The sequence below is a fragment of the Pinus tabuliformis genome, chromosome Q, assembly GCF_031772625.1.
Source record: "Pinus tabuliformis cultivar Carrire ecotype Pingquan chromosome Q, CPIR1, whole genome shotgun sequence".
Classification (NCBI taxonomy): Eukaryota; Viridiplantae; Streptophyta; class Pinopsida; order Pinales; family Pinaceae; genus Pinus; species Pinus tabuliformis.
The window spans coordinates 250,602,602-250,616,454 of NC_142296.1; the positions used below are offsets into that span (position 1 = coordinate 250,602,602).

General features: G+C 37.8%; 1 protein-coding gene across 1 annotated transcript in view; it reads right to left on the reverse strand.

The window, feature by feature from the left end:
- Positions 1-13,853, reverse strand: part of LOC149219117 (chaperone protein dnaJ 10-like) — a 407,942-nt gene that overhangs the window by 76,573 nt on the left and 317,516 nt on the right. Inside the window, exon 9 of the mRNA XM_089382533.1 lies at positions 4,494-4,634. Within this exon, the coding sequence (XP_089238659.1) occupies positions 4,494-4,634 (141 nt within the window). The remainder of the gene's footprint in view (positions 1-4,493; positions 4,635-13,853) is intronic.

Consider the following 13,853-nt stretch of genomic DNA (forward strand, 5'->3'; position numbering starts at 1 on the left):
TGTAGCTGACACAGAGGCTCCTAAAGCTGACGCAAGGCCTCCTGGGAGCCGGGGCTGATGCAGGCCTAGAAACGCTGACGCAGGGCCAGCGTGAGACAAAGTGGGGTTGACGCAGTCTAGAGTGGGCAGATGCTAGGGTTGTAGAGCAGTTTTGTGCTGAGCTGCCGGAAGGGTTTTCTGAGGTTTCAGCTAGGAGATTTCTCTCACACTGTGAGGTATAGCTGCTAAGAAAATTCTCTGTTGGGTAGGCCAGTTTCGGCACCCAGATTGTACTCTGATATTGCTTAATAAGAAAACCCTCAGATAGCTGCACCGGTTTTCTCACATTGGGTTTTTCCAAGGACATTGGTCCAAAAATAATGGTGTCATGTGGTGTGTTTGTTCTTGTTTCTTTTAGTTGTTGATCTGTAATATTTTGAGCATGCACTGGTGTTTATTTTCAGTATTTACCTTGTAAATAGCTTGTTAAAGAAAAATTAACAAGTAGGTAGGAATGAATCAGAAAAAAATGCATGAAGGGTTTCTAAATTAAGTAAAATTAGAAACTTCAACACTCTGGGAAAGTATGACAAAGCAGCGTTTTCCAAAAGTAACAATAGAGCTAAGAGTGTGCTAAGATTGATACACTCAGACATCTATGGACCGATGTCCACAAGAGCTCTTAGTGGTGCCGAATACTTCGTCACCTTCATCCATGACCATTCCAGGAGGACTTGAATCTATTTTCTGAAAACCAAGGATGAGGGTTTTGGTCGATTCAAAGAGTTCGAAGCTCTAGTGGAAAATTTGACAGGAAATAAGATAAAAGTGTTGTGCTCAGACAATGGTGGAGAGTATGTTGACAAGGACTTCACCGATTTTTGCGCTAAGGAAAGCATCAGAAGAGACTGGACAACTCCCTACAATCCGGAGCAGAATGGGGTAGTAGAAAGGAAAAACAAGACTATTGTGGAAGTAGCTAGGGCAATGTTGTATGATCAAGATATGCCCAAATTCCTGTGGGCAGAAGCATGCAACATGACAGTTTATGTCCAGAACAGGAATCCACACAGGGCATTGGGAAAAATCACTCCGGAAAGGGCCTTCACCAAGAAGACACCAGAAGTCAGTCATTTCAGGATATTTGGGAGTTTAGCATATTGTCGCATACCTGAGGAAAAGAGAGAGAAATGGGATCAAACTGCTAAGAAAGGATATCTTGTGCGATATAGCGAGAATGTTAAGGCATATAGAATCTATCTTCTAGGGAGTAGAAAGGTAGCAATTCGGCAGGATGTAAAGTTCATGGAGGACAGATCTTTCAAGAAATCCCAAGAAATGCCTTCCGAGGAGCAGTCGAAAGACGAGTCGTTGGTCCAACCACTTCGACCAGTAGAAACTAGTACCAGAAATTCTCCTGAAGACAAAGCTTCAGAACAAGAACAAGAGGAAGAGCGAATAGATGTGCCCACTACTAGTGGAAGAACGAGGTGAGAACTCCAACATATTCTACAGGATGCAGAGGACTTCATTGGTGCACCCACGAATAATAAAAGGGAGCGAAGACAGCCAGACAAATACCAGGCCTTAGTAGCTCAGGTTGGGGAACATTCTAGTTTTCAAGAGGCTGTTCAGCATCAAGTATGGGTAGATGCTATGGTGGAGGAGTACAACTCTATAATGGTCAAAAATGTCTAGGAAGTGGTACCTAGGCCTCAGGACAGGTCAGTGGTAGGTTCGAGATGGATCTACAAGGTTAAATATGTTGAGGACGGCAGTGCGGAGAAATACAAAGCCAGGTTTGTGGCTTAGGGGTATGCTCAGAAGGAAGGGATAGACTACGAAGAAACCTTTGCCCTAGTAGTTAGGTATACTTCTATTAGAACCATGATATCTCTTGCAACAAAGATGGGGTGGGAGATTCATCAGATGGATGTCAAGACGGAATTCTTGAACGGGGTAATAGAAGAGGAAATATATATTGAACAACCAGAGGGTTTTGAGACACATGAGACGAAATATCATGTATGCAGATTAAAGAAAGCCTTGTATGGGCTTAAACAGGCACCTAGAGCATGGTACGGTCGAATTGATGGCTACTTGCGAAAGATGGGGTTCGTCAAGAGTGACGCAGAACCTAATCTATACTATCTTGTCGTAGACAATGAGCCTTTAATCCTAGTGTTATATGTGGATGAACTTTTCCTGACAGGATCATCTAGGCTCATCAAAGACTGCAAGAAGAACCTAGCCACAGAATTTGACATGAAGGATTTGGGACAGATGCATTATTTCCCGGGGTTGGAAGTTTAGCAGCAGAAGGGTGAGATCTCCCTTGGACAAGGGAGATATGCTACAGTGATCTTGAAGAGCTTTAGGATGTAGGATTGTAGACCTATGGCTACTCCAATGATCACCAACTAGAAGAAGATTGATGCATTAGAAGATAAAGACGTTGATCCCACCTTGTAAAGGCAACTTATCGGGTCCCTGATATATCTGGTCAATACCAGGCCAGACATTTGTTACGCTGTCAACACCCTCAGTCAGTTAATGGTGGAACCAAAGAGGACACACTGGGCAGCAGCCAAACATGTTCTCAGGTATATACAAGGAACAGTCGAGCATGGACTATTGTACACCCAAGGCAATGACATCAGGTTGAGTGGGTTCACTGACGCAGATTGGGCTGGAAGTTCAGTAGATCGGAAAAGTACAACTGGGTATTCTTTCAACATTGGATCAGGAATGACCTCCTTGTGTAGTAGGAAACAAAAATTTGTGGCTCTAAGCTCAGCTGAAGCAGAATATATGGCAGCTAGCATAGCTTCGTGCGAAGCCATATGGCTTAGGAAACTGCTTGTGAATCTATTCAGGAGAAGGATGGAAGCGACCAGGATCTTCTGTGATAATCAGAGTTGCATCAAGCTCTCTAAGAATCCAGTATTTCATGATCGGTTGATGCACATTAATATTAGGTGTCACTTTGTCAGAGACTGTGTCCAACGAGGAGCCGTACAGTTGAGGTACACTCCTACAGGAGAACAGGTGGCAGACATCCTCACCAAGGCTTTAGGAAGAACAAAGTTTTTTTATTTCAGAGAGAAGATGGGGATGGTGAGGAATCCATTTCAATAGCAGAAATGGATGTGTTGGGAGTTGCAGTGCAGTAGTTAGCAATGGCAGGGCTATGGGCAACATGATGCAGCATGTTGAGAGGGAGTTGCAGTACATATGTGGTAGTGGCAGTGGTAGTGGCAGTGTCAATGTCATGGGCAACAGTACAGGAAGCAGTAGTGCAGGGGATGTGAGGCAGCAGGCCAAGCATCAACACAGGTATAGATGCAGAAGATCAATGTGATGTTTCTATGGTGAAGTATTACTAGAGCACATCTTTCGCTAAGAGGGAGTGTTGATTTTTGGTAGCATCGGATGTGCTCTAGCCATGAAAATTGGTGGAGAGTGTAAGGCACATGAGATCTCGTCCAAGAAATCGTTTTGAGAAAATCCACCCAGATGAGGAGTTATTAAAATAATTAATAGTTTAATGGGTTCCTAAGTCTAAACTTAGGAAAATAAAAATATTAATGGGCATTAATAAAGATAAGAGTGAGGAGCTTCTAAAAGACGAGGATCAAGTTTGTTTTAATCTTAGCCGTTGATTAGAGACTTAATCTCTGTCGTTGATTCATCAACAGGAAAAGTATCAGAGAAGACTTGAGGATCATTTGGAGACACACCGGCAGATACTTAGTATTTCAAGGAAACTCGATTCTCAAGACAGGAGATCGATTTCAAAGGGAGAGTTGCAAGGTTGAGGAAGAGGAGGGCATCAACAGCAGGCTGTGTCTGAGGAGGAGATGACGCAGGGACAGTGAGAGACAGCGCAGAAAGACACAGTCCAGAGGTGAGATGTAGCCCTCACGCAAGCTGACGCAAAGGGACGCAGAGCTACTTAGAGCAACACTGAGCCACGCTGAGTGACGCAGAGGTGTCGCATGAGTGGGAGAAGGGTCTCCAAAGTCTCCAAAAGTTGCAAAGGGAAAGTCTCAGGTGTTTTCTTTCAGTTTCTCTGTAAAATCATTCCTTGTAAAAGAAATTGCTGCTGAAGATTAATAAAACCCTCATCTGCTGTACTGGTTTTCCCGCATTGGGTTTTTCCAAGGACGATTGTCCAAAAATAACTGTGTTGATGTGATTGGTTCTTGTGCATGTATTTTTATCTGTGTAATTATGTGATAACTGCAGTAGAATTTATTTTAGTATTTGCTGAAGGGATTTCGTAAATAACTTATTGTGAAGAATAAGTAGGTGAAATAAATCAGTTGCTGCAATAGAATTTCAGTTTAGAAATTTTCACATGTAAAATAATATATGCACTTTACTAAAAAGAAGAAGAAAAGAAAAAAGGTAGCTTGAGTAGCAGTTCTATCTGCAGTTTCATTTAAATGCTAGCAAGTATTATAAATGACCAGATTGTCATTAAACAACGAACACCCTATGTTACCAGATACCTGAGGTGCTAAAGGAGTAACACATGAAGAGGCCATTGGTGACAAATCAGGTGAACAATTTTCATGGTTGCTTTCTCGTTGATCCAAATTGGGACTGGTATCTTGCTGCATACTGTTGTTTCGATTGCCAAGTTTTACATTCTGCAGACATCCAGAAGTGAAAGTTTGTAACAATTCAATAACTGATCAATGATGGAAGAAATGAAGAGTGAGCATTTGTTACAGCAATTCCTTCCCAGTTTCTATATTTATTTACTAAATCTTTATAGATAACTCTTCATTACAAGGATCATATGTATAGGCAAACAATTTTAAGAACCAAAATTAGCCCTTCATAATCTGGCAAGAATTATCATAAATATGGTTAGATGGCTGACTGTTATAGACAATAATAGAGTAACAGATACACAAATAACACTGTGAAACGAAAAAATGAAAACCTGTCCACGTCAAAAACAAATGGTTATGAAATCCTACAAACCAAGGTACATTCAATGGATATTAATGTGATTACCAACAGGATAGGTTATGAGAAAATCATTCAATACACAGTGCAGCAATGGGAGTTAACTTTACATAGCTGTTGGAACATTTTATCCATGTGTCATTTGAAAACAAAGCTTGTTTAATGAACATTACCATCAATGCAATCGCAACTATTTTTTTCACCTGGATATCAAAATATCTTCCATTTTTGTGACCTTCCCTGAAATGTTTCATGAAGAAATTTCCCAGCAAAAGTATCTTTCAATGTAAAATGGAAATTTCACCTCTTTTCTAGAAGTTTCCTGGATCTTAATGCTGTGGATTCTTAGCCTCAAGGGTGTTGTGAAATATAAACAAAACAACAGAAACAATGGAATATATTTCAACTCTTAACAGCCACAATACACTAGGCTATTCAAGAGAAGATGCCAAAATGTTCTAATAAGTTTCATCCTCCTAGGGCAATCTTATCATGCAGATAAATTGTAGTTTTAAAGCACTTATATCAGCTGTATATACAATAGAAAATCTTCCCTTACAGTCTTCAATTATAATGTTAAATCACTTAACACATTCATCCTTAACTTGTCAAATGAACAAGACATATAGATCTGGAAATTTCAAATCATGAAGAATATATATGGCTGAAAATCATATCAGCAATTTACAGAAGTACTGGACAGCTAGATGGAGTTCATATACATCCCATAGCCTTATCCCAAGGTTAGTACAATCCTCTAAAACCCTTCTAGGGAAAACAATGAAAATGTTGGCTAAACCAAGTAGATCCAAAAATCATGCATCACACAACATGTCCTCCAAGGAAAGATCTCTCCTTTGTTTCTTCACTTCACAAAGTGCAACCAAGGGTTTCATCTCAAAACCCAAATATCCAAATCTCCAAGGTATGAAACCCTAACCCTAGTCTTCAAGATGCTCCAAGAACCTCAATAAACCCTAGTGACTCCAATAGAGAGAGATCAAGTGCACAAGAGGATCCAAGAGATAAAACAAGTGATGTGCTTCTCTTGGTCACATCTCTACACAAGAATGAACAAAAATAAGTGATGAAATGAATGAATGGTGAAGCACTCACTTCTTCACCTATATATATGAGAAGTAAGGGAGGCCATTAATACATATGTGGGCCTATGACCTTACAAGCAAACTACAATAACACATGTACACTCAAACATGTGAAGGACTATACTCTAAGGAAGCACATGTAAAGGTCCAAGGTAATCAAGGCTCCAAATGCAAGGGGGAATGACAAGGTGTCTCCAACACTCCTACAAACCTCCAAAGACTCCAACAATCCTCCTAATCCATGTACTCCACTAGGTTTACTACTCCTACATGAACTTGTTGCAACCTGGGAATCCTTGAGCCAACTCCAAAGCCTCCATGCAAGTCTCCAGGATACCATGTGTTGTTTAGGGCTTGTTACCCATCCCCATAGATGGGTAACCCTGGGAGAAATGTTTTTCCTATATTGCAACTTGCTAGGCAATAGCCCTACCATGATCCACAAGTAGCTAGCCTCAAATGTCTCTCATCCATTCCAGCTAGTGCATTCATTGATCTAGCCCACTCATCAGAAAAAAGGTGGGTCATCTATTGTGAGGTATGTTGACCACTATGTGTCAACGACCCATATCAGTACACCCCCTTTTTAAACATAAAATATAGCACCTGATCGATGTGTCCATGCCATCCAGCTATCATCATCAGCTTGACTTCCAAAATGTTATGTAAACCTTTTATGCATGTGTATAATGTAAATAATCTCAGCAGATCCGTGTCATGTATGTAACGACCTAGGTAAACCTACTTTTCTAATGATCATATCCATTCTGGGAGGTTTTTTGTCTCACCAATCTATTCTCGAATGGTCGGCAGATTTTTCCTCAAGTCTTACCCCAAAGTTGGAATGGATTTTGTCGCTAGAATCTTAGGTGAGTCCTAGTGTTCTGGATCGATTCTATGTAAAATTAATTTGGGAATAATCCTAACTATCTGGTTAGGTTATTTAATTACAAATTGTTTGGTCTGATGGATTATATTTGTGTCACAGAAATGGGTAGTCTGTGAGGGTCTATTACAAATGGGTTTTCCCCCTTATGATGTAAAAAAAATGAAAATCATGATGTAAAGTGTCTTGAGGGTTGGAAAACTAATTTATCCCCTCATAGGTTAACTAATTAAATTTTCTAGCAAAAAAAATAATTAAAATCCTAAGCTAGAAATTTAATTAATTCTAGGTCCTAGGTAAATTTAAATTCTCCAAAGGCAAAATTCGTCGGTCCTAAAAATTAAATTTTAAAAGGTCCCAGGACTAAGGTAGATTAATTATTTTGCCAAAGTTTTAAACCTTTGATCCCTGGGGGTTAAGTCAAAGTCAATTTTTTTGGGAAATTAACTCAAAATTTTTATTTTTGAGTTCATTAAAATGCATTTAATGAAAAATTTTGAATTTCCCCAAATATTTAAATATTTCGACAGATGAGATTAAAAGAAATTTTAATCTTCATCAACGGTCAATATTGCTTTGACAAAGATCACTCGAACTAGCCGTTGGAGGATTTATCTTTAAATAGGAAGTCATTTATCAGTTGATGGATCCGAATTTTGAGTCGTGTGCTTAGCAAGAAGCTCGTGTGTAATTTTTTTCTGGAAAATAAAGAAAGACTTTGGGGTTAAGTTCCGCTGGTGTTACTCTTCATGGGAATACTGTAAGATGTGTTGTTTTCATGCATAATTTTTTCTAAAGCCATTGATGATAGCTTCTAAAGAGTGATTTGAGTACAAGTATCTTGCTCAGTCGCTGGGGTTTGAATAATAATCTAAATTTTTTAACGTACTAACAAGTATCTCTATTTGTCTAAATTTTATTATTATTTTCTCGCTCTATTTTTAATAGCTGGATTGAGTTTTGCAGGGAAATCTTGAATTTTAGATCCTCAGACATTAGAGGAAATTTTCAGTTAGACCACCCAACTCCCAATCTGTGTTCTCGGAAAAGCATAGCTAGATTAGCTTCGGGTTTATCATAAGAAATTTGTTGGTGATGCATGAGGGTTTCAAGTTAGCACCTTTAAAATTTAAAAATATTTTAATTTATGTGCAGCATAATGGTAGATCTGGCTTTCTAGAGCCTGCAATTTGTGAATTTTGCAATTATTTTTCTAATGTGGGTTTTCCTGGGTTTTTATCATTGTATATATCATTTGAGTGTTTTCTTGTCGTCGTGCAGCTACAGATTTGAGGAAGAAATTTGTGTAGAGTCCAGCTCTAGGCCCTGGAGGGTAAGATCTAGACCTTTGGGGTTTATCAACATAATTTTCCAGGGATATTCCAAACATTTAAAATATCTTGGATCTGGAAATTTTCATGATGGTTTCGAGGATAAATCTGAAGCAAAGGAACACATCATTTTAAATCAAAAAATTTTGAAATTTTTAAGTTTATGGGCTACCATTTCCTTGCTGATTACTTTTTTCGATTTGCTGCCTGAGGTTTTCCCATTTGTCTGCTGTAATTTTCGAAGTCGTTGCCCAAATCCTTACCCGCAGCATTTGCTCCTTCATTCCTGCAATTTTCGCTACCATTACTGCTATACTTTGTTGCGTTCCACTTTCGAGCTCCATTCCACTTGCAATTGAGCTTGTTTTTTCCATTAACTCCTTCCCTCTAACCCGCAACCTCTTTTCCTTCAGTTTTTCGAACCCTTGCACCTGCAAATCGCTACTTGTCCGTCCCTCCTTGCTTGATCTACACCCTCCATCCAATGCTACAACTCCTCGTCGACCTTTACCCTAATTGCCGTTGTGAGCTCACTCCCTCATCCACGGCTTCTCCCTGTCATCCTCCCTTTTCTCCGTGATCTTCCCTCTACTGCAACCCGCGGCCTTCTCCTGCTCCTCCCTCTCGATCCACGACTATCTCCACCACTTCTAGCTCCCTTTCTCGCAGTTTTTTTCCCCAGCCCCACTGTCGAGCAAACTTGCATGCAAATTCTTCTCCTCCCTTCCGTTGTCATCCAAACCTGCACACACAAACAACCCTTCGATTTTTTTTTCTTTATGCGATTACATTAGGTTTCATTTTTTACTTATTTATTTTTATGTTAGGTTAGGTTTTTGACTTTTAGATTAAATCAATTTGTTTGTTTTAATTTCTTTCCTTTTGATTTCATTTTAATTTGATTCTTTTAATTCATTTTTTATTTGTATTATTTGCGTTAGTTAGATTTTATTTTATGACTATTTCGATTCGTTTTTTTTTTATGCCTTTGTGTTTTGACTTTTTGGATTTTTGATTTTTCATTATTTTGATTTCATAAAAAAGAAAAACATAAAAAATCTAAAATTTTTTAAATTTTGGTGACTTTGGAATTGAGAATGAAATAAGTTAAAGGAGGATTTGTGCTTTCACATTAAAATTTTTAATGTGGCCTATGGTTCATTAAAATTTCAATTAACCCTTTGACTTGTTTTACTTTCGTCCTATTAAAAATTTGATTTCCTCATTTACTACATTAAAATAATTGCCTAAGGAATAATTAAAATTCTAATTTAAAGTTCCTTGGTGTCTTTGGTGTTAAGTGTAAAATTGTAATTTTTGTGATTTCTCTATTGTCAAGTGCGATTAATGTTTTAAACATCATATTGACTATAGGAGAAAGATAAATTCTTCTAGATTTGGGATTTAATTGCTAGAAACTCTTGCATGATAAAGTTTTGGGCGTTAACATTTAATTGTTAATGATCGTCGTTTTGCCACATTTATAAATTGCTCTAGATAACTTATTTTTATTTAGTCTATGGTTAATTCAATATAAAGGCACTGGTCTATAATATTTTTATCTTGTGGTTGTGTCTTATTTTAATCTCAATTGACCAAGACTTGTTCTAAATTCATCAAGTTGTTCATCCTTAAAATCTCTTGGAGCATGTGTTCCACAGACTATGTTCATCCATTCACATTAGGAACTATCCCCCTTGCCTTGTCTAGGAGAGAGTCTAAACGGAGTGAGTAAGGATTAGAGTGACAACCCTTACTCTGAACATTGTCGCAGTACCTAGACACTTTGTGTGACAACATTTTTTGGCACCATTGCTGGGGATGGAGTTTTCTGTCTTTCGTCCTCACGATATTTTTCTAATCATCTAATCTTTTCCACCATTCATTAGCCCGTTAAGCGACACAAAAAAATTTGGCGTCGTTGTCGGGGATATTTTATTCTCAATATTTCAACGACATTTCCTCATCATTCTTCTCATTTCTCATCGCTCATTCGAGCCAGCAAATCAACACTTCTTGGCATTGCCACCAAGGACTAACTTATTGGATTTTGGCTTTACGACATTTCATCTCATTTTTTTGGCGTCATTTCGTCTCTTCATTTCTCACCATCCTAACTCTTGTCATCTCTCATCTAATCCTCTTATATTCACTTTATGCACCTAGACATTCCAGTTGATTTCCTATTTGGGTGGCGACTCCACTTATTCATTCATTTAACCCAAGACAAGGAGTCCTCCCTGAATATCCATCTGCGTCCATCCACTAACTTTTTGGTTTCGCCTTTGGAAACTTTATGAGATATTCATGCTCAAGTGGCGACTCCAATTCTTCCTTTTCTTACAAGAATTTTTGCTAGAAGATCGCTTCTTGTAGATGTTTTGATTTTCTTGAGCAGGGATCTCTCTCCCTGATATCCATTTGGCCCATCTTTTTCCCGTTAAGCAGATCATCATGGATTTTGACTTGTTTTCTCCTTGTGATTTTACTAACATTCAGGGAGCTCCGCATGGTTATCCTTATTTTTTTGATGAAGCCATCGATGAATTTCCTCCTTTTCAAGGTAACAATGCTTTTACTACCAAGACTCACCTTCAAAATGTCAGCCTCTGTATAAGCAAGTTTTGCCCATATTCTATCTATGAAGATGTGAAGATGAATGGAGATGCTATAGATTGGTTTGTTAAGTTCCCTGATAACACTTTTGATTCTCTACAATCAATCATTGATGCCCTCGAAGATAGATATGGAGATAAAGAAAACGTCAAAGCGAAAGTTGAAGTAAAGGAAACTATAGAAGTTGAAAATAATTTCAAGGACTTAATTCAAATGGTTAAAGACATACAATTAAATCAGACTCAAGTAATAAAAAATGCAGAAGTTAAATAGGCCCAACTTATTAAAGATATGAAACTTAATCAAGCAAGATTAACAGTTGATCATGCCAGGGAAATTAATTCTATGCAAAGAAAGTTATTAGCCCTAGAGGAAAAGATGACGATCATGGAATTCAATAATTCAATCATGGAAGCAATTTATCAAGAAGAAAGAAGTTCGATTCAGAACAAATTGTCAACTATGGACGAAGAAATGACCATCATGAGATTCGATTATAATAATCAGTTAGATACCATACAAGCAAATCATAAGAAAGAGATAAACTATATGCAAAACTGCTTCATGGGCATGAAAGAAAAGAATGATAAATTATAAAGGACATGGAAGTTGGTCAGATATGCCTTTAGAATAGGTTATTGACCATAGAGGAAAACCATGCCAAGGAAGTCAGTGCTATGAAGGTTGAACACTCTAACCAGATGGATGCCATAACAATGAAAAAGATACAAGTATAGAAACTTCAGCATCAGCCAGAGGATGAAAGAAACAAGGAAACGCCAACAGATCATAAGCCTCCTTGTCTACTGTAGCAAGCTCCATCTTATTATGAGGTCATTTGTTCCATTGAACAGTGGCTAATTGGAGGTGACCCGGATAAAATGGAAATTGATAAGAATCAGGTTGCTTACATAATTGATCCACCAGTCATAACAAATCAGGTTCATAAAGAAGCGCAAGTCACAAAAGTCTTGAACATTCCAAATTTTCCATATGAGCGTTTTTCGGATCAGGAAGGAATTTGTACACTGACCACATCATCATCAATATCACAGCTTTCCACAAAAAAAGCGCAAGAGAAAGAGAATGAGAAAGCGATTTGATGCATCTGACGGCCGCGAGCAGCTTGATTTTCGGATAGGAAAATGTCCTATCGTGTGCAGGATTAGACATGGCACATCTGAGAAACAGCCAACAAATTTGACTAAAAGCAAGCAAATGCTCAGCATGCACTATATTGAATGCATCTGATGCCATGGGACATCTTTGTATTGTAATTCTAATCTTATACCCTGTTATTTCAGTATTTCATTTTGTAGTTAGATTTGTGTTTTTCATGTTATTAGGATAGTTAATAAATGAAGAGCTTATATCTTTCCTGTCTGTAATGTTATATGATGATTTTTGGATGGACACTACTAATGTTATATTGTGTGTTGCATGGATGCAGATTCTGGATTCTCACATTCCTCTGGTGCAGTAACATGTCCCCAAGTAGACCTAGATGTTGACCACTACGTGTCAACGACCCAGAGCAGTTCACCCCCTTTTTTCGCAAAAAAGATAGCACCTGATCGATGTGTCAGTGCCATCGAGCTATCATCATCAGCTTGACTTCCAAGATGTTATGTAAACCCTTTTTGCATGTGTATAATGTAAATAAGCTCAGCAGATCCGTGTCACGTATGTAACGACCTAGGTAAACCTACTTTTCTAATGACAATCTCCATTCTGGGAAGTTTTTTGTCTCACCGATCCATTCTCGGATGGTCGATAGAGTTTCGCTCTAGTCTTACTCCAAAGCTGGAATGGATTTTGTCGCTAGGATATTAGGCGAGTCCTAGTGTTCTGGATCGAGTCTATGTAAAAGTAATTTGGGAATAATCCTAACTATCTGGTTAGGTTATTTTATTACAAATTGTTTGGTCTGATGGATTATATTTGTGTCGCAGAAATGGGTAGTCTGTGAGGGTCTATTACAAAAGGGTTTTCCCCCTTATGATGTAAAAAATATGAAAATCATGATGTAAAGTGTCTTGAGGGTTGGAAAAATAGTTTATCCCCTCATGGTTAATTAATTTAATTTTCTGGCCAGAAAATTAATTAAAGTCCTAAGCCAGAAATTTAATTAATTCTAGGTCTTAGGTAAATTTAAATTCTCCAAAGGCAAAATTCATCGGTCCTAAAAAATTAAATTTTAAAAGGTCCCGGAACTAAGGTAAATTAATTATTTTTCCAAAGTTTTAAACTTTTGATCCCTGAGGGTTAAGTCAAAGTCAAATTTTTTGGGAAATTAACTCAAAAATATTATTTTTGAGTTAATTAAAATGCATTTAATGAAAAATTTCGAATTTCCTCAAATATTTAAATATTTCAATTGATGAGATCAAAAGAAATTTTAATCTTCATCAACAGTTGATATTGCTTTGACAAGGATCACTCGAACTAGCCATCAGAGGATTTATCTTTAAATAGGAAGTCAGTTGTCAGTTGATGGATCTGATCATTGAGTCGTGTCCTTAGCAAGAAGCTCTTGCGTAATCTTTTTCTGGATAATAAAGAAAGACTTTGGGGTTAAGTTCTGTTAGTCTTACTCTTCATGGAATATTGTAAGATGTGTTGTTTTCATGCATAATTTTTTCTAAATCCATTGATGATAGCTTCTAAAGAGTGATTTGAGTACAGGTATCTTGCTCAGCCACTGAAGTTTGAATAATAATCTAAATTTTTTAACGTAATAGCAGGTATCTCTATTTCCCTGAATTTTATTATTATTTTCTCGCTCTATTTTTAATAGTTGAATTGAGTTTTGCAGGGAAATCTTGATTTTTAGATCTTCGGGCATTATGGGAAGTTTTCAGTTGGACTAGCCAACTCCCGATCTGTGTTCCCGGAAGAGCCCAGCTAGATTAGCTCCGGGCTTATCATAAGAAATTTGTTGGTGATGCATGAGGG